General features: G+C 41.7%; 1 protein-coding gene across 1 annotated transcript; it reads right to left on the bottom strand.

Annotated features, from left to right (window-relative positions):
- Nucleotides 1-1955: 1955 nt before the first annotated feature.
- Nucleotides 1956-21056, bottom strand: LOC139739828 (HEAT repeat-containing protein 4-like). Its single transcript, XM_071650423.1, has 13 exons — nucleotides 20072-21056; nucleotides 19399-19542; nucleotides 18835-19061; nucleotides 17631-17739; nucleotides 16567-16743; nucleotides 14855-15039; nucleotides 14131-14145; nucleotides 8320-8619; nucleotides 7467-7650; nucleotides 6312-6497; nucleotides 5123-5312; nucleotides 3707-3908; nucleotides 1956-2780 (listed from the first exon to the last, which is right to left on the bottom strand). Exons 1-13 carry the CDS (start codon nucleotides 21054-21056, stop codon nucleotides 1956-1958), a joined length of 3729 nt encoding a protein of 1242 aa, XP_071506524.1.
- Nucleotides 21057-22237: the final 1181 nt, after the last annotated feature.

Below are 22237 nucleotides of genomic sequence, written 5' to 3'. Positions count from 1 at the left end.
TTCAATTGGATGAATGATTAAAATGTCAGAGTGCAGGTATTTGGGGAACTGATGATTTTTACTTGACTTTTGACCCTTTTATAAGTTTATGCATTGAGTAATTTTCAAGGTATTGAGAAAAAGTATAATTTCAGTATCAAATGGGATAATAGCATTATCTAAACCTGGCCTTTGACCTTTGACCTCACAGTTCCAAAGAGAATCACTGTTAGGTTGAACATGCATAAATATGTAAGTTTCATGATACCTTGAGTTACTTTTGAGATATGGAGGAAAAAGTGCAATTCAACACTTTCACTTGACCTTTGACCTTTTGACCTTTGACCTTTTGGCAAGAAACTTCCAACAGAATATATATCGGGTAATACATGCATACATCAAGTTAAAAAGTTTAAAAAAAAAAAACCTTCAGGCACTGCATAAATATAAGGAAAGTAGTGATATTTTGAGGAGTTGACCTTGACCTTTGACCCCCTGACCTTTGAACCATGACCCCCAACTTCCCTAGATAATCACTGCCCATTGGAACAAGCATATATACTAAGTTCCATGAAGATACCTTGAACCATTTGCGAGATATGGAGAAAAACATGAATTTTCAACCTTTTTTTTCACAAAATAACCTGTGACCTTTGACCTTTGACCCCGTGACCCTAAAATCCAAACAAAGTATTATCCCCCAAGGATATACCCTCATACCAAGTTTGATGTAAAACCACCACACGGTTCTTGAGATATCGACAAAAACAAAACGGGACGGACGTACGTACGGACGGACGGACGGACGGACAACCCGAAAACATAATGCCTCCGGCCACTTCGTTGGCGGAGGCATAAAAAAACTGTGATGTGCAATATTGACTTGATGGATGAGGGTTTTGTCACATCTGACCTCTTTATAACGAAGTGCCACTCTGTACTACACTCAGTACATGTGGCATCATTACAACATGCATCATTAATGCATACCATTTGCCAAGACTGGCGCTTACATCTGTCGAAGTCAATCTATTGACGGTGATTTCGATGGGCATTTTGAGACGTTAACCCTTCAGATTCTGGAGTTTTCTCGTAAGGTCAACACTGCCCATCATCGACGTACATAAACATTGATTATTCAGTGCTTTAGTAGAAGCCATGTTAAGTTTGTACCACGGGCATACATACTCGGGTTGGACTCGAACCAAAGAGCTCCAAACTGTATCATATCCACTAGACTACAAAGCTTCCACCTGTCAGCCAGTGATGGCTCTTATCCCTTTATAGCAGCGGAGTTGCAATGAAAAAAAAAAAAAAAAACACTGCAAGAATCACTGATTGAAATACATTGTAGATAAAACCTTACAACGTGATGTTTAAGAATCAATTATTTTTCTAATTTGCTCAACCACACAATTTGTAGCTTCCCACGGATGACAAGTTACATAGAATACCTCCATCCTGAAGTCAAATAATTCATCTAGACACACGTGGCAGCCATGTTCAAATTACAAACCTATTTTTCTTCATGTTTGAGAGTATTGCCCATTCACTTCAGATTTTAAACATTCATCCCCCAAATTGGTCAAACACTCTGATAGAGACATGTGCAACCCTGAAGACCGATGAAAGCTTAATAACCCACATCAAGTAGGTACACATGTAGGATTCACTTAGCATGAGGGTTAGCGATCTTAGAATCATTTGTGATAAGTGTCATTTCTATTGCATACATATTTTTTTTTTTTTCAGTGGAATAAATGAATTGAAATCTGAATCTTTTTCAGGTTGTGAAGGCACAAATCATTTATTTAGTGTCATAGGTTTGTTCTGACAGGAAAAGAATATCTTACCCCCTTCCCCCAAAAAAGCTGTCATAAACTTGTGTGAATACAATGACAAACTTCTTTAGAACATGGAATGCTTGTATGCATATAGAGTAGGATACAAATTCATAGTGCAGGCAGTACTCTCTCTTAATTAGAGGGTGCTCTTGATTCGGGGTCCGGGGTTGGACGCAAAATTGACTTCTGCAACTCTTCTTCCTCATCATCCTCCAGATCATCATTGTAGGCCTCGTACTCATCGTCCTGGTCATCCTGGGCGTGGTCAGCGGTGGTCTCTGGTGCCTTCTTGGTGATGCTTCTGTGTCGCTGGATGGGAGGATACGGTATGATGACTTCCCCTGATGCTGGGACGTCCACAGTCTCCATCGTGGCGTTGTCCAAGCGAGACTGCGGCACGGCGGAGCTCTGCGTCTCACTCTCCCTGCTACCCCCACTGGTAGCATCATCATCTCGTCCATCCACTTCAATCTCCTCCGTTGGGGCTTCTGGTATCTGGGTGAGCTTCCTGCGAGAGTCCCCACTGTCGTTCTCCGGTCTGACATACTCTTGGTACTCCCTCATGGAGGCGGTGCCCTCGTACACCTCTATCAGCTTGTTCAACTTCTCCTCTGGAGTCCGCCTTCCAGCCGACGAGTTTCTGCCTGCAGAGGAGTTCCTCCCCACTGGGGTGATCTTCCCTACCCCGACTGGGGTGCCCGTTGTTCCAATAACCCCCGGGGCAGACTGGCTGCCTGGCTGGGACTGGGGTCTGGACTGGGGTCCGGGACTGAGGCGGTTGCCCATGAGGTCGGTGGCCACGGCGCTCCCCCTCGTACTGGGCAGGTCCATCTCTGGCGTGTCCGTGCTGTACGGGTCGTCATCGATGCTGATTTGGATGGACGGAGTGACAGTGCGGGTACTGTGTTTGGTGGAGGGACGGGTGACAGACTCACTGCGGTGGCAAACCTCTGAGTTCTGAGCATAATTGAATGAAACAAGATGATGACAACTCATTTACTTCAATTTACCACAGCAAGTGAACAGTAACAATAACAATAATAGTTACAATAACAATAAACAACAATGAAAATAACAATATGGTCTTCTTTATTAATGGTAGGCCTCTTCACTGTTACAAAGACTGCTCTACCAGAGGGCCCTGCCATTATCATTTCCCCAGCATTGCCAGGTACCCACTTACACACCTGGGTATAGAGGAACATGGTGGGTAAAAATATCGTGTAAAAGGACATAGGCACGTGACTTGATTGGAACTCGGGACCTCTGATTATTTTAAAAGTCAAGAGCCTTATCCACTATAACACAGTGCCCCCCCCCCCCCACAAGAACATTGTAACAAATTGTGGTTTAGGAGTGCATGAAACAATGATAATGCTAGTTTTGCAAGTTGGTTGTCCTCCTTAATAAGAATGGGCTGCAAGTGTCTCGAGCTCATACTTTATCTGCAGTGCATCTGTTTTTCCTCTCTTTTGTAAGTGTGCATCATCAGAAAATTGTGGAGAATTTTAATGCTGAGTTTTGTTTGGGTGAAAAAAAAACAAGAACAGAATACATGATTGATATATCAATATCAATATATTGATATGAAAGAGATTCATATCTGGGAATTTTGATTGAGAAAATAAAGCTACACATTTACCACTGACTCGACATTTGCTCCTGTGACAATTTGCTTCAATCTTATTTCCTCAAAGGATTTAGGGTTAATGTTAGGGTTGTGATAGGGTTTCAGCCTAGGTTTAGTTTGATGTTGGTTGATGTGAGGATCAGGATCTGGGTTAGGGTTTTGTTTGTGGGTAGAATTTGTTTGGCACTAGCGAGTAGATATTTCACGGAAGCAATTGTCACGGGAGGAAAATGTCAGGGAACCATATATTTACCACCAGTTCACTGGGTGCTGGTGAGGTGTCAAAGTAGCGTCTGTGCTGCACGGCCAGTTCTTCTCTCTCCTCGTTGAGGGCGATCTTGGCGGCGATGTTGTATCGAGTACAGAGGCGGCGAACTTCATCCTTGATCTGCTGCACCATCTCCATGTCCCCGGTGGGACTGACACCGAAGGACTCCAGCGCTATCGCCAGTTGTCTGCGTGGTGAAAAAGAGAGAAAAAAGTATGTGTGACCGCCCAGCTCAAAACCCCCCAAAAGGCAGGCCAAAATGAATTTCCACTTTTCTATATGATTTAAAAGAGCATGCTGTAAACTTTACCATCCTAACCCATGCTAAAAAAGTGATTGAAATAAGAGAGTTTAGAGGTAAAGTTTCATAGAAAAAGGAGAAAAAGAATTGAAGATTAGGGTCACTCAGGCGTGCTGTGCAGAAGTATCACTGAAAACATGTTCTATTTTTCACTGAAAGCTGCCTGTCCAACAAAATATGGTACAGAAATAATGCTAATATATACATTTTGGTTTTGTTTCAAGGAACAAATTTTCACAGTAGGCAGAGAAAAGATTACTCTGCCAGGTATGATGACAAACTTTAAAGATTTGAGTCAATCAACCCAAATGACATATTGTGGTCCATTACAGAGAATCCTATTGGTGCACACACCTGAGTTTGTGCATTTGTGTAGTTTGCACCAATGTTTCAAGGCATGCAAGTACAAAACTATTAAATTACATTTATGCCACATATTAATAACACTTTGTGCCACATGTGATTTCTTCAAGTGGAAAGTTGCTTCCTTTTGTGAGTAATGATTGACATTGCGAATGCCAACAAAGATCATCCATTAAAGATTCCAGAGACTAACATGAAACTGAAGAGGAAGAGTTAATTTGAGAATGCCAGGACCAACACAGAATCCAGTTGCATCACAATAATAAGTTGCAAAATCTTGTCAGGTTGTGCATCAGCATTGGGGAGCCTAAATGCCTCACACTACATTTATAATCAAAAGACTGAGATATGAAGCATCATTGTGCCAATCAGTAATCACATTGTGGGGCAAATTAGAAATAACTGGTCGAGAAAAGAACATGAAAATATTATCAACCCTGAGGTCCACAGTTCAAGTTCCTTGGCAGCAGTGACTAAACCCTGAGGCAAGTCACTTAATCATGATTGCATAATCCTTTGTAGGGGAAAGCAGTTGGTCACATGGTTGCTTGCTTAAGAGCAATCACTTTTTCCATGGCAGCCATGTACTTCAAAACATGATTTATATATTAAATCTAAAGTTTATTAGTGGCCAAGTGATGAGACTTTGATATTTGGATGGTAGAAAAACAATGCTTGGAAAAGGTCAAGGGTCAAGGGTTACTACATAATAGCTGAGCACTGCACACATTACATACTCTCTGACGGTCTCGTCGGGTTCCACCAGGAGTTTCTCCTGCAGCATGGGCGGTATTTCATCGTCCTTCATCTTCAGCTTGACCATGGTGCGGCAGGCCTCCGCCCGGACCCCGGCCTCGGACTCGAACCGCAGGGCCCAGAGAACCGCGCTCTTGATGTGCTGGTTGCATTCGCCTATGTCTCCGAGGGCTACCAAGATCAAGGAAAGACGGAAAATAAAAAAACAAGGGCATTATTTAAAGAGACATGCACATTTTTTACCATAACAGAAAGCTGAATGCCAGGCCCATGGGAGGAATGAATAGAGGAGGGTATAAACTCATAGGAGAGCAAAGGAACACCCCGTCCCATTCACTTAAGTAAAGTTAAGTCATGTGCATTTTGCCCTCCTCATTTTCAGTGTGTACACATACAAAACTTGGTGTGTCGTCACAGCCTATAAGCTTTAATCTTCCTTCATGCTTTAGTCTTCTAAGATAGTGCATCAGAATCAAGGAACAGAAATGTCTCATACAAGTCCATCTGCTTCCTCCAAATACATCACAAAGTGCCCCGCTTAAAAAAACAAAAACAAACTACCATTCCTCAAACTAACATCTCATTGAAAAAAAATGGGGACATTTTGTTGCAGTTGTCTAGACTTGGTGCTTAGTTTCTTTTACCTCAAAAAAAAAAGAAGATATGTTTGATAGGGGAAAAACATCCATAAATCATAACAGTATCACTGTAAGTGGATCTTACAATTGTTTCTTAGATACCTGATTTTGAGAACAAGGGCATATCCCTTTGAGGAGAAAATCATTACCTTCACCCACTCCAGTGTACTACAGAAAACATGCTGTCAAAATTTCTGACATTATCCAGTTCTGCCCAAGCAAATGACAAAGTGGTGATAGATAGAACAAGAAATCAACATACTGTAAAGCGTCGACTGTTCAAGTGAATTTTAATTTCGCAAATTTCGCACGAGCCAAGATTTGCGAAATCAAAATGCACGTGAAAGTTCTTGTCTACACTATTCGCATTGAATGTTAGAGGCAACTCGCATATATTTCATGCTGCGAAAAAGGCCGTCGGCTCCAATTTGCGAAAATTTCATGCCGTGAAAATATTGTGTTTTACAGTACACCCTACAATACCACACATGAGCCCTTTTCCCTAATCATCAAGGTCAGATGTAAGAAGTACCTTTAAGTGCATGAGCCTTGACTTTCCAGTTGCTGTCAAACTCGGTGAGAAAGAGGAGTTTGTTCAGGACGTCGGGGTCTTTGATGCTGAGCTTACTCGCCGTCTCCGTGGTGGCTATCCGGACTGCGATGTACGCATCATCGAAGCACTTCAGGTAGGATGGGAGGAGTCTAGCTGTCATGATGCCTGATGGTGTAGAGGAAACGTATTGACACTTTAACTCTTTGATTGCCACGGTGTCAACCCCTCCATGGGTCGCATTATTGTGCGACCGCATTGCATGAGCGCTATTGGAAAACATTCTGTTTTTCAATGAGCCATATATCTTTTTATAGAAGCATTTATGATAGAATTGCAGAACAGCAATGTTGTAAAAACCAAATTTGCAAATTTTACTTTGATGTAAATATCATGACAAAGCTGAGCCCATTTTCCTTGCAAATGGCCAGTATCAAAAACATAATCCCAAAACAGACTGCAAAATAATAATGTAGGGCCTATACTAGGACGTGATTACACATTCTTTCATGACTAGGTCTGGGAGGTATGACTTTCTGAATACACAACCTTGACAGAAACTAGTATCTATTCGAAAACTCCCTATGGAACACTGTTACTCAGAGTTACCATGGCCTGCAAGCTACATGTGTAAGGAATGGAATCGCTCATGATACTGTCAATGTACTGTGGCATACTACGATTTATCAATCAGTTGAGTGCGATTGTGCATTTGATGAGTAAATCATGTGATGTTGAAAAGCCCTCAACTGATTCGGGCCAGTGAGCATGAAACTCAAAGAGTTAATGACCTTTCGTTCTGAAATATCCATGATAATAGTCTCTTCATGAGTCAGTCAAGAGTTGACAACTTGTACCAGATACAAAATGCTTTCAAATCACTGGCTATAGCTGGGGAAAGTCTTTGAAAAATGTTTGGACAAGAAGCTGCATGTCGGATAGTTCATGATGCCATGTTTGATCCACAGAAGCTACTGGGATGGCAGCAGCAGCCCCCCCCCCCCCCCCCCCATCAGCTTGATGACTTCAACTCACTTCAAGGCACCACTGCAATGTATAACGCCAAGAACAGGAAGACAGTGTTTTTTTGTTTTTTCACAGAACTAATCAAACACACTAAAAAAAAAAAATACTTACCCAAATGTCCAATTTTGTGGAGGGCATCAATGCGGTCCCTCTCGCTGCCGTTAAGCAGACGGTCTCGCAGTTCATCGTGTACGTCCTTCCCGTGACCGGTGCGCCCCAGGGTCTGTGCCGCAGTCTTCCTCACCTCACGGTGCCAGTCATTCCACATCAGGTCACTAAGCTTGTGGGTGATATCCTGGCAGGTGGAGTAAAGTGAAAATTATCATCAAAAAGAAAGAAAATATGGAAAAATGGACAAGGACTACGAATATCTTCTCACTTGCCAAAATGATGAAGAATGAGGAAAGAGTGACAAGAAACAGGACTGACTGTGGACAAAAAATAATTATCAAAAATTGCAAGTTGTGAAAAGCCTGCATGTGATGGGAGCTTGGGAGAGAAAGATAAACCGTAACAGCTCGGCTGAAAAATGTGTGACCCAATGACATTTCATAGCTGTTCTGAGAAATGCCTTTACTCCTACATAACACATATCTCTCTTTCATTGGGTACAAACTTTGTATGAATGATTCATACAAAGTGAAATGGGCCAACTTTAACTTCTTTTCCATAGATCTCCATCATTGTCTTATACAGGTGCTTTGAAATTCTTGTTAAAAATATGGCAACCCACTGAGATATAGACTATATTATAAATATTTGAGGATATTGGCTTAACATGCTTATGAGGGAGTACGAAATGATGTGTCAAAGAACATGTATCCATCAAAATGACAATACAAATAAAATCAAGTACAGTGCTCCCCCAGTATGCACTGCCAGCAAAAAAAAAAAAAAAAAAGGGGCCTGTGTTGACCTCAAGAATGGCTGGCAAAATGGTGGTGATTACAATAGAGGGAAATACCTTATTGATGGTGCCATAGAGGCGTGGCAGCACCCGGCAGGCGATGATGCGGTGCCTCCAGCTGGTGCTGTTCAGTTGCTCGGCGATCATCGAGTGGACGATGGACGACCCACGGCTCAGGTTGGTCAGCAATCTCACGCACTGTTCGTGTCTGACCATGTTCTCGCTGTCGAATAGCTGCTTGACCAGCTCGCCCACAACAAAGGAGTCGCAGACACCAGCGTGCGCCAGGCACTGCGCCGCGGCCCAGCGCTCGGGTGCGCTCCCGTCTTTGATCACCCCTTTCAGGAGCTTTCGAGCCTAAAGAGGAGAGAAAGAAAAAAATGCAATTAAACAAGAGACCCGCGGGTCTAGCGCTCACCTGAGTATCGCAAGTTCACCTTTCACGCAGTCACTAATCTAAATTATTTACAGCTCCACCAAAATTTGACCAGGCATTCTCAAGTAGAAGATGAAAATGTACAATAAAGGCCCAATTTTTTTAAGATTCCTTAATTTGGGGGGATTGGGGCCCCCTGGGGCCCTCTGGGTGGGGCATGGTGCCCATTTTGATAAATTGAGATCCTGACCCCCTAGGGATGCTACGTGCCAAGTTTGACAAAAATCCATCATGAGGTTTTCAGGAAGAAGATGAAAATGTACAATTCAGGCCCCCATTTGGACCCTTCCAACCACCCCCCCCCCCCCCCCCACCCAAGAGGGGCACCCCTGGATCTCCTATGAACAAACTTGAAACTACAGTCATTAATGTACTCACTCATAGTATTATCTCAGCTCTATAACTTCTGATTCTAGAGAAGATTTATAAAGATTCCTTCATTTGGGGGGTTTGGGACCCCTGGGGGCCCCCTGGGTGGGGCATGGTGCCCATTTTGACAAATTGAGATCCTAACCCCCTAGGGATGCTACCTGCCAAGTTTGGTGAAAATGGGTCATGGGGTTCTCAAGACGACGATAAAAATGTACAATTTAGGCCCCATTAGGACCCCTCCTCACCCCCTCCCCTGGGTCCCAAGGGGGGCACCCCTGATTCTGCCATGAACAAACTTGAAACTACAGTCATCAATGTACTAACTCATAGTATTAACTAAGCACTATCACTTCTGGCTCTAGAGAAGAAGATTTTTGCAGAATCCTTAATTTTGGGGGGCTTGGGCCCCCTGAGGGCCCCCTGGGTGGGGCATGGTGCCCATTTTAACAAATTGAGTTCCTAACCCCCTAGGGATGCTACCTGCCAAGTTTGGTGAAAATGGGTCATGGGGTTCTCAAGAAGAAGATGAAAATGTACAATTTAGGCCCCATTAGAACCCTTCCCCACCCCCCTCCCCTGGGTCCCAAGGGGGGCACCCCTGATTCTGCCATGAACAAACTTGAAACTACAGTCATCAATGTACTAACTCATAGTATTAACTTAGCTCTATCACTTCTGGTTCTAGAGAAGAAGATTTTTACAGATTCCTTAATTTTGGGGGGTTTGGGCCCCCCTGGGGGCCCCCTGGGCGGGGCATGGTGCCCATTTTAACAAATTGAGTTCCTAACCCCCTAGGGATGCTACCTGCCAAGTTTGATGAAAATCGGTCTTGGGGTTTTCAAGAAGAAGATGAAAATGTAAAAAGTTTACGCACGACGCACGACGGACGACGGACGACGGACGACGGACGACGGACGACGCACGACGCACGACGCACGACGGACGCCGGACGAAGGGCGATCGCAATAGCTCACTTGAGCCTTTGGCTCAGGTGAGCTAAAAATGCTGAAAGCTCATTACAGGAAATATTGCAATTGTGGGAGACCTGTGAAGCAAAGCAGGCATAAAAATTCAAATTTTGAATCAAGAATAGGAAGCGGTATCTAACATACTGGCAAACTTCTCTTTCAAAATATCATCATGATGCATTTGTCGTGCAACAACCATGCTCTCTAACAGGAATGAAATCAGATGATTAATACACAGCTCACACTGTACAGTGGGACAGGCATGGCATTTTCAGGTATAATTGTCATATTTCATACTGTTTGCTTTATTCATTGCTGTGCCACATGTCACAGGTCATTGAACATAGGCAACAAAGGGTTTTTCTAAGTCTGTCTGACAGATAATGAAATGAAGAATCACATGATTTGCATGCACAAGATTGTCCAGTCAATGAATATCCTGTTCTGCCTGCATTTTTTTTTTTTGGGGGGGGATGGTCTGATGCATGCAGCAACAGGTTAACATTAGGAGATACTCTTTTTGTTTTGATTTTGACATGTTTTTCAATGACGCTTGTTGCTTTTTATGTAGGGTTTAAAAAATGCTAGTTAAAGTAGGCACTTTTGACAAATATAAGTGATATACGTGGTACACACATGCACACAGGCACAGGCACAAATTCATGGGGAATATTCAATAAATGCAGGTCAAATGGGTAGAGATACTGCATTATACACATTGAATTTCACAAATACAGATATTAGGAGTAAAAGTACAGCTTTACAAAAGAGGATTAGTAGACAGTATGGTTGTTGCTTGAAGTGGTTGAGAAACAGAGACAGGGATGTCACAAAAAGACCACACAGAGCTGCTATTTGTCTTGAAGTGCAGTCAATGTCCCATGAAACTCTATGCCTCCTGAACATCACCAAGCAGCTGAAGAACTCAAGGTTCTCTGATTCTTGGTAGACTCGAGTATAAGTTGAGTTGAGCTCAAAACACCATTCTGCACCCTAACGACTCACGGGGGACCAACTCTGTACCTTGTGACTGAAGGTTGGTTGAAATGGATCCAGAGCACCAGTCTTCAACCTGAGAATCATGTTTCATCAATGAACGTTTGCCAGCACGCGCATATGCAAGGCACATCTGTTTCATACCTAACAGCAGATTTCCAAAATTACCTTTGTGAATTCAGGCCTTCGAGTCAGAGTGGACCGACTGGCTCGAGACCAACAGCTGTGCACACTGCACTAAAAGTGGCTCAAGCGCTTATGGAATTAATACCTTCTGACACCCGAAGGACTTACGCTTCACCAACTAGCTCAAAAAAAACATCACTCTGCACCTGATCACACAATTGAACCTTGGCATCATAGCATACCAAGATCAAAAACCACCACAAAACCCCATGCCTCATGAAACAGGACCCTGTTGCATAAAAGGATGCAATCAAACGTAAGTAAGAAAATCAAACATAAGTCAGATAACAGCCAATTAGAATTGAGTATTGAGAGACTTACATTTACCAAATTTCTAACTTATGTTTGGTCTCAACTTATGCAACAGGGCTCAGGTAACGGAACGCCGGCCAACTTGCGCCCTGTGACAGAAGGTAGATGAGTTAGCTCAAAGACCCCAGTTTGCATCACAGCTTATTACTTCCATTGCACCTCCCACCTTATGATTAAAGGGATGGTATGGTTTCGGTTGAGAAGGGGGATTCATGTTTTACTTTTTGCGAGATAATTACACTGTAGAAACCACTTAAATGAGATATCAAATACATACAATTTGAAGAGGAATTCAAAGTTTATTTGATGAAAATAAGTTTTGAAATGGCTAGAGGTATCAAAAAAACAAAACGAAGTAAAACAAAGTGTTCCTCATAAAAGGTGGGACCAACCTTTTACTGATATCAGAACCTCTTTGTTTCTTGATATCTCAGCCATTTCAATACCACCTTTCATCGATTAAACTTTGAACTTGTCTTAGACCGATTGTATGCTCTTTAATATTTCATATGAGTACTGCTAAATAGTTTCTAATTATCTCATAAAACCTTAAAACCTGAATCCCCATCTCAACAAAAACTATACCCAAGGTGGCTCGAGAGATACATAGAAGATGGCATCATGATCTTGACTTCTCACATGTCTCTTGTTTCTCTCACTCTCATCTGATCTGTAGATTAGTCTGCCAATACCTGCTTCTAACGAAGCGTTGTGATCTCGTTCGAGCCAAGTAAAAATGTCACACAAACCAGTGGCAATCAACATTAATCATTTAGTTTGTAAACTGGTGTAAATATACTTTGTTGACATTATACTGTGCAAAAATGTATGGTTTAGACATGTTAGTAATATTTGACTGATATCTTTCTTTGATATTTAAAACAAAAACACAAGGAACATTCAAACTGACATAGTCACATGGTTATGACATTTCTGTTAATGGTGCATTTCCACCAGCAGTATAGGTAATTATTCTTATCAAAATCAAATTCTAATACTTCTTTTTTTACGCAAAATGACATGCATGTATGTGTTGCAGGTTGTTTCCTAAAATGTATATAATTGTTCAAAATCACGCAAAGCTGTTTGCATTTATGATGCAGCTGTGCAAGGACAATCCATTTTTTTTTCAATGATGATGTGTGATAAATTATGTTCACTAAAATAGATAAGGGGCTCATGACAGATTTGTAAAGCTCATCTCCAAAATCTATGAAATATGGACATGAGGTATTATTGAGAAGAAAGCATTACATACTTACAGACATGGATTTGTAAATAATTTTTGAAGTTTCAAAGTATGCATAGCATTGGCTCCTGAAAGAGATGACTGTTTAACTTGTCACAAGCAGACATAATGAATGGGTTAAAAGTGTCTGCTTCATTTGTGTTGGTTTCTCATCAAATTTACTTTATATGATATATATATATATATATATATATATATATATATATATATATATATATATATATATATATATATATATATATATCTGTAGAGGAATGAAATGCTTAATTCTATAAAATACTTCTGCAGAAAAGGAATGAAAACCAAACGAGGAAACACACCTTGAGAATTGTAGTCTTTAAATGTACATATCAAGAAATATGGTTGCAAGAGGAATTTTGAAATGCTGTTCATTGTAAAGACAGAAAAAAAAAGTTTGTTGTTATAGAGAATAATATGCTCTGAATGATTTTCATATATGTTCGAATTTTATATTTGCATGGTTTCTATTTCAGAGAGTACATGTATAAATAGAGAGAAATATGTTCATATAGGCAGCAGCATGATTAAAGTTTGAATCCTACTGAGATTATGGTTACAGGAGACCTGCACTTGAATTATTGGTCATCTGTTTGCGCAAATCTTTAATTCAAAGACGTCTCTTGAGACATGTAAGTACTTGTTGTGTGTTTGCATTTATAATGGTTGCAAAGTCGTATCAATGTTACATGTAGAAACTTCATCAACCACGAGTGTTTTGCTTTGCAAACTAAAAAAGCATATTTGAATTCATTGACTGATTTTCTCTAACATCAATGAATTACAAAATATGTTTATTTAAAAAGATAATAATTCATTTGTTGTTGTTTTTTTCATGTTACCCTCTTTGCATGAAAAAGTGCAACATACCTTTAGTAAAGTCGTATCAATGTTACATGTTGAAACTTCATCAACCAGGAGTGTTTTGGTTTGCAAACTAAAAAAGCATATTTGAATTCATTGACTGATTTTCTCTAACATCAATGAATTACAAAATATGTTTATTCAAAAAGATAATAATTCATTTGTTGTCGTTGTTTTCATGTTACCCTCAATGCATGAAAAAGTGCAACATACCTTAGTATGGTTATCTGAGTCATACACAGATCGCATATGCAGGTTAACTTGGAGTCAGTTCGGACAAGTAGAGGTGACCATTCAATATTAGTTATTGGAGAGAAATGACTAATACAAGTAATTTTGAGCTGGAAGTTACATGTGTTAGAGAGTTATGAAAATGAGACACCATAGGTTTGGGTCGATTAGCACAGCACAAGATATGGTGAGAACCATTAGTTCCCCACAGCAAAGAGCACATTTTCACATCTTACCTGTTCGTAAGGTGGCTACACGTCCACAAATCATGAAAGCAATATTGTGAAAGAGTTGGTAAAGTAAATAGACTGCATGCACAAGAAAACAGCGAGAAGCAAATTAAATCATCTACATCAGTATAGCAAAACTACATACTACAAAGAGTTCAGCTAAAATTAAGATACAGTCTCGAATATGTTGAAGTGTTAGTAAGGTCCCATGGATCCTCTACATTTTTTGACATGTTTTCTTGTACAATATAAAAGCACTTTCTAAAATATAAAGAGATATTTTACTTGTTTCTGTTTTTTTAGGAAATAAAAATGTGGGCATGCAACATACACAGAAAAATAGGAAACAGTAAAACATATTAAAAGATATGCAGATGGCAATACGTGTAAAGAAAAGGAAGAAACATGTTCATCAAATGTTCTCAAATGGACATCAAGCAACTACTGCTATGGTTGTTTGTAAATGATACAGAACCATTAACATCTATAAAAGTGGAGCCCGAGCATCCGTAGATATTTACTACTAGTGTATTGTAACAAAGGACATGGACACAAAAACACAGTGGCTATTCAATGGACCATTGATGCATGGTGACGATTGATCTTAGTGTACCAGCGACATCTGTAAAATTTGACACCAGTGTGCGATAGTTTTTACGAAGATTTACACACACACACACACACAAAATGGACCAGGTGGCTGGTGGGGAGACTAACACGACTAACTCACCTCTTCATTGGGTCTGTTGAGCGTGTAGAGTGCGATAGCCGCCGTAACACACACCCTGGGACTAGGGTCGAAGAGGGCCTTCTCCACACACTGTAGGAGCTTTTGGGGCAGGACGCCGTGTGAATTCATGTCTTTCTCCACCTTGCTGAAGATGCCCGTCAGTTTGCCTTTGCCCTTGCTTTTGCCTATCAGCACGATGGAAGAAAATTTGGTGAGGGCCCATATACAGCTGTATCATGTAACTTTGACACCACACTCAAGGACGTCTAAAAGTTATAATTCTCTAAACACACACAAAAATGATACCTCCACAAGACCAATGACAGCTAGCATTTTAATGAACAGATTTCACAGCTAAAATACTGTGTAAGCTGTTGCGTCTGCGAGGGTTTAATTTTCGGCAAATTTCCCGAATCAATGTTGGACTGTGAATTTAACAACACACGATAATATCTCAAACTGACAGGCATTGGTGCACTTATAATGGTGTCAGTGTCAAAATCACAAAAACGACATCATGCGAAAACATCATTCCTCATTTGCAGAAATATCTGCACGCAAAAATAACAGCTTACAGGGCCGGGAGGGGGGGGCACTTCCGGGTTTCTTCAGCTGACAAGCAAAAAAAAAGGTCTTCAGCCTAAAAAAATTACCTTACCGCGCTCACACTTCAAGGTCTCTATCTATTCCATTTCTTTAAGTGGGGGGTCCAAAGTGGTGACACCTTATATATTCCTTTGTATGGTGCAAAAAAAGTGAGGGTCCAAGCCCCCCCCCCCCCCCCCCCCCCCCCCCCCCCCCCCCCCCCGGTTCCGCCAGCCATGGCTTATACACTAATCAAAACAAAAGCTTTAAAATCCATACTGAAAGGGCCACAGATTTTGCACCAAGCTGTGAAAAAGCTGTGATATTGATCTTTGTAATTTACATTGATAATGAGACTTAAAAGAAGCTTACATGGAAAATTGAAGTGGTGCAATGATAGAAGCAGTGATATAAAACACATTACCAGCACAAGGAGAGTCCAACAACATTGAAAGCAATTGGTGTCGGCTACACTCATGGGGTGGTATTCTGAAAATCTTCCTAAGTTTCTTCCTAAGTTTCTTCCTAAGTCAGAAACTTAGGAAGTGCCTAGGAAAGACAAAATTGGTATTCTGAAATTTCTTCCTAGGCACTTCTTAATGCAAATTAGGCCATCCTTATCCCCACCCACGTCCTTTCCTAAGCCATCCTTATCCCCACCCACGTCCTTTCCTAAGCCAATACGAAATGCCGTATCTTAAGGAACTAACCAATGACAATCGCATATTACTATGACGTAGGGTCAAATGCACGAGAGCGCGGCATGTCCCCTTTCTCACGCTCATTTCGTGCATCAAAGTACATGTGCGCGCAATGACTGACAAGCGCGCCTATCACGATGCTTGCAGTTTGCTATTCTTAACAACGTACTTAGGACAGGGGTGGAGCTTTCCTAAATATTTTCCTAAAATTCTTTCCTAAGTGCATTCTAGAATACCAACCTCTTCCTAAGTCAAAAATTTGCATATTCCCACCCCCTTCCCAAGTTTCTTCTTAAGTGTACTTAGGAAGAAACTTAGGAAGAAATCCTCACTTAGGAAGAAATTTCTTCCTAGGAAGGATTTCAGAATACCACCCATGGTCTCGAAAGGGGTCAGAAGCCAGGACACTCGATACCACATGCTCACCTGTGATAGGCACACTGCCTGGATCGTCGGGCGGCCTGAAGGTCGCCGCCCTAGCGATGGTTGCTATGGCCTGCAGGCGCACGTGCTCGTTGATGTCCTCCATGTCCTTGCTGAGGTCGTTGATGGAGCTGTCATACCACTTACTGCCCATGTGCCACTTGGTTCTCCACTCGTCAACTGAGGGCAGCACAACAGAATTAACACGCGGTTGACTTTACAATTTACAAACATAAATGTCCACACAAGCCTGTGACACGAGTTCTGCTTCAAATATGATTAAATGATGCACAGCGATGGTTTGAACAATTATTCACCACTTTGATATATTTAAACCAGGGAAATATGTCAGACAAAAGAATTCAAGCCTCGTTTTGAAATCCTCTCTGAAATATCATTGCATAATACCAGACATGATCATAAACCTAAGGGAGGGCTGGAATTACTCTGAAATTGTAATCACAAACCAAAATTCACGATTGTAGAGATGCAGCAATAAGAAGCCCTAATTCCACCCTCACGATTGTAAAAACATTTCACATAATTCATCAATGTTCAAAGATATTCATTAATGTGACAAACTCAAAATTAAAAGTCAAAATGCAATTAATTAGTTGGTAAACCAGACTTCAGGATATAACTTGTGCAAACAGCAATTACAGTCATCTAAACTCTTCATTCAAATGATATTTCATTATGAATTAGTGATTTTTGCCATGCTTGTATGTGTAGGCATACTATTTGACTAGGCAATGTTGTTTGAACCACCTATATACAATAATTGTAGTGCAGGTCACAAAAAACGAGAAATATGATTAAAAAATCTACATTGTATGATCATCCTGATGACTCAGGGCAACTGAAATTTCATAACTTTCCTCATGACAAATTAATATCTTAGATTGCAACCCATTAAATCTTTCTTACAATGACATACATAAGGGTCATTCTGGAACAACTCTACAAGGCCAGCACTGGCATGAACCATGCTGCTAATACACATCCTAGATTTAGAACGATAAAAGTGTGAAAAAGTTGCAGACATGGAAAAGAACAAAAAGACACACCTAGTTGAACCAAGGAGGGGTTTTCCCTGTGCCTCTTCAAAGTGCTGGGATCTGGCTCTCTGTGCGCCTCAGGGTCATACCCAGCCTCATGGATGTCCATCAGCTCCTCCTACAAACCAAACACACAACAAAATGGCATCCATGAATGAACATGTCACTCATACTTTGGTTAGACATTAAAAGTTGATGTTGTTGAGTGAGGGTGACAGATATGTGATATTTACTTGTCTATTACACCAGAAAATACAAACATAGTAAAGGGTGAAAACTAAACTAATATACAGCAAAATGCCCTGGTGTTGATTTCATTCCCTTACAAGATAAAGGCTCATCAGCTTTTTTTGTATGCCAACTTGGAATGTATTTAATATAATAGCTCTGATGTCAGTGCCATCAATTACCTGGTAATTTCAGTGCTCTAATGCTCCATTTCTAATGCAATTATTACCTCCCCGTCTAAACACACACACACACACAAATGTAAGCAACCAAAAAAACAAAGAAGAAAAATGCCCAGATGTATATATTGATATTTTCTTTTCCTCCACTTGATCAACATGACAGGGAGACTGAAAAAAAAAATGAAAATCAGGAACAGAGAGCATGACAATATTTACATGCATGTATTTCTGAGACCTAATTGAGCAAAATGGTGCAATGAAACAGTGCCAGATATGTGACGGGCAATTACAACCCAAGAGCAAGTGTTTGAACAATGCTGAGAAAGCTCAAGTGGCCCACGATTCAAAGAAGACACCAGCAGATTCATCTGGCAACGCTGTACAGAATCCACTTTGACCTGGTTGACATTAAATGGGACGACCATCTTAAACCTTTGTCTTCGATCACCGAGGGCCACACATGCCGTTTCAGGACCCCAGTCTGCACACTTCCCAGGCTCTGGCTTCCTTCTTCTTCCCACGCAGAAGCAGGGAATGGATTGCACTCAAGGAGGATCAAGCCGACTTCCCACCACTTGATGATTTCCAGTTGGTAATTACGGGAAGTCACACTTTAGCAAGCAGTCCTACAATGTATTTTTAACTGCACGTCACTGTAAATATATGCATCGAGATCCAAAGTCAGTGCTCATAGTTCAATTAATGTGTGCTCACCACACTGCAGTGTGATTAATTTTCAGACCTGAAGGATACACTACAAATGGAAGAAGAAGAAGAAGAAGAAGCAGAAAATGGAATCTCACCTGCAGTGGTTCTGGAAGCTTGTTCCACTTTTTGTAGCCATGGCGTGGCAGTTCCGTCTTCTTCTGTCCCTCTTTCCCACTCTTTTTCTTCTTCTTCTTCTTCTTTCTACCCTCCGTGTGCCACAGCTGGGGGTCCTGTGGGAAGCTTGCCTGGGTGGAGAGCTGGTAAACATTCCCCGAATCCAGACTGAGCTTATTCGTGCCAGGTTGGTGGATCACCTTGGCACCTTTCATTATCAGTTTGGGTTTGGGTAGGAAGGAAGGAGCAAGGAAAAAGAAAAAGATTACATTTTCAACACAGTTTGGAAAGAAAGCCAGGGAATACTTTCATACAATTATGGGCTTGCAGTTACACAAAATTTCCCTGTTGTACACCAAGCATGCCTCACTGTTCCATGAAACTTAGAGATGTGAGAACATTCCAAATGTATTATGTTTAAAGTCAAAATTTGAAGAAGCTATGTCTGAAGTGTGACACAGTTAAAAAATTGCTATTCACTAGTACTGTACATATATGAAAATACCCTCAACTCAACGTAACCAGCATTATATGGAGAAACATACCCAACAGCCACTCCTGCTGATATTGGTTTTGCGTATCTAGCATCTTGTCTCCTATGGCCGGGTTCATCACGTCTTTGAGGGTCGGAGGTGGCTTCGGTTTTCGACGAAATACCTGTATGTCCTTGGCCGTTGAGTTGATTGCACCTGCACATGTGAAGAAATGAGAAATCCAATTAGGTAAATCTCACCCTTGCTCTATGAATGCTAGAAACAAGATATGTTAGCTTCCATTCACATACATTGTTTATGACATAATATTGCTCACAGTGCAAGAAGAGTCTCGACTCATTCTCCCTTTAGCTTGTATTTTGTAGCTTAAACAATACTAGATATTTCTCTGCAAAGATTAACTCCTCTGATGCTTTCTCTAAAAGAACACATACATTGTATTTAAGCAAAAACGAACTTGCTTCAGTTTGATCAAAATCTTTAGAGGGTATCCTCCTCTGAACAAGACTCATTCAAATTTTGATGTTTGTGCTATGTTAGGGTTTAAAAAGAAATGTTCTCTTAGAAAATGAAATTTGGCATTATATTGGCAAACATATTATGATGTCCTGAACTTAAGAATACAAAATGGTAAAATATGCAGTCAATATCAGCAACATTGCAATGTAATTGATGTGATGTGTACTTTGTTCTTCTTCTAGCTAAGATCCATCAGATTACTCACCTAGGGCATCAATAGCAAGATGTCGTTGAGCTTTACCCCCACCCCCTGGCAGACGGTAGAATGACGCCAAGGGTTTTGAATTCATATCGACTTCTTCCTCTTCTTGCTCATCCTTCTCTCCTTCCTGCTCCTTGGACGCACGACCCCTGGCCACCTCAGCCGAGGAGCGCTGCTTGGAGGTCCTTGAGGCAGCCCTATGCTCGGGATCGGTAGTTCCTGGCTCACTCAAGCTAACATCATCCCGTATCAAGGTGTCATCTTGCGAGGACTCGCCGTATGTTTCATTCAGGAGCTTCGCCAGACGGTCCTTCTGAGGGCCCTGCGGTGTGCGTTCGTTGACAATCCACCTCGCTGTGGCCTTGCTCAGATTCATCAGGACATGGGAGTCCCAGTTCTCCGATTCCTTGGGTCTCATCTTGGGCCCCTGGTGCCAGACTGCCTCAATCTCCTCATTGTTCTCATCTTCATCGGCCTGGGGAGCCTGTGTCAGGAAGGTCTCTTTTCCCTTCAGCACGGTTCCAACCTCAGAGACAATCTCATCATCCCTGTCCGGTATTATCTTCTTCTTTTTACGTTGCAGCGGCTTGAGTCTGTGCTCGGACACAGTGGTGATGTGACACGGTGCGTGCTTCTTCTCCGATCCCCTCTGGTTGTGACGCCCGATGATGCCAATCTTTCTGATGGGCTTTTTCTTCACAACACCACTGGCATCAAAGGCTTCTTTCAAGTCGGCTTTGTTGTACGGCAATGTGTGAGCTGCATGCTTGCGGATCACTGCCTCACTGAAGAGCATGTCCGTACTGATCTTCTTGATGTAGTCCTCTTGGAGTTTGCCCTGGACATCCTGGGTGCGCGTCGGAGGCAAGCTCTGTGACAGGAAAGAGAACTGGCTCCTGACCCGTGTTTCATCGGAGCCAACTTGGGGTACCTTGACGCGGTCGGCACAGGGAAACAAGAGGGGGCGGGAGAGCCTCTCAGTCTCCATGATTGGTCCCAACTTGAAAACCAGCGTGTTTATGTTTCATCCATGGTCCTGCTGAACAATGGAGTGGGAAATCACCTTAATACATTTGCATTGCATTACATAAATATTGCTCAATTCTTTTCCTTGTAAAATACTGGGGAAAGCCTCCAATATTTTCTAGAGATTGTCTAGCAGTAGAATTTCTTTGGAAGATTTCTGCCAAACTAATGACCTGATTATTGGAAACACTTTCTTCCAGCAGCACCCCCGAAGACTATGGACATGGAAGAGTCCCGGGGACAATGTAAGAAACCAGATTGACTATATCCTCGTTAAAAGAAGATGGCGCTCTTCACTGCTCAGTGTTCGGACAAGACCAGGTGCAGACTGTGGGAGTGACCACCAGCTTCTGGTTGCACAGCTGAAACTAAAGCTCAAAGTAAAAAAGAAAGACACACCATCATTAAGGTTTGATGTAGACAACATACCAGAACAGTACACTGTTAGTGTGAGCAATAGATTTCAGGCACTTCTTCAGATTAATGACGAAGAGCTGTCTCCCAATGAACTATGGGAAGGAATGAAAGAAGCAGTGTTAAGCACAGCTAAGGAGATCATCCCAAAGAAGAAGAAGAAGAAGCAACCATGGTTATCTAGAACAACATTAGAACTTGTTGACAAGAGACAGGATGCTAGGAAGAGAGGGGATATGGCTGAGTGGCGAAGACAACACAAAGAAGTGTCAAAAGCAGTTAGAGCTGATCAACGTGCTTTCGTTGAGAGAAAATGTGAGGAGATGGAGAGAGCAGGAAGTGATTCTAAGAGGGTGTATGCTCTGGTCAAAGAAGTTACTAAAAAACCATCAGCAAGGTCAGATGTCATCAATGATAGAAATGGTACCACCCTAACAGAGAGCACAAACATAAAGAACAGATGGGCCGAGTACTGCAATGAGCTCTACGAGCAGAAGACCCAGGTGGAATCCACCAACAGCAACCTAGGGGAGCAAGAGTTAGAACCACCCCCGTTATTGGAGGAAGTGCGCCAAGCAATGAGAGAAATTAGGAACGGGAAATCACCAGGCTGGGATGATATCCCAGGCGAGTTATGGAAAGCCTCTGGTGAGGAAGGCATAAACATCATGTGGAAACTCTGTGACAAAATCTGGAGGAATGTAGAATGGCCCGAGGACTGGGGAAGAG

Source organism: Diadema antillarum, unplaced genomic scaffold (genome assembly GCF_040938485.1).
Source record: "Diadema antillarum isolate AM-2024a unplaced genomic scaffold, OU_Dant_1.0 seq00000819_RagTag, whole genome shotgun sequence".
NCBI classification, from domain to species: domain Eukaryota; kingdom Metazoa; phylum Echinodermata; class Echinoidea; order Diadematoida; family Diadematidae; genus Diadema; species Diadema antillarum.
This window is presented reverse-complemented; position numbering and strand designations above follow the sequence as displayed.

What these genes read in the sequence shown, in the direction of transcription:
- LOC139739828 (XM_071650423.1), bottom strand. Translation starts at nt 21,056, where the DNA reads ATGGAGACTGAGAGGCTCTCCCGCCCCCTCTTGTTTCCCTGTGCCGAC. An exon ending in TCTTGCTATTGATGCCCTAG is followed by an intron (nt 19,543 to 20,071) that starts GTGAGTAATCTG and finishes TCACATGTGCAG; the next exon opens with GTGCAATCAACTCAACGGCC. An exon ending in CCCCTCCTTGGTTCAACTAG is followed by an intron (nt 16,744 to 17,630) that starts GTGTGTCTTTTT and finishes TGCTGCCCTCAG; the next exon opens with TTGACGAGTGGAGAACCAAG.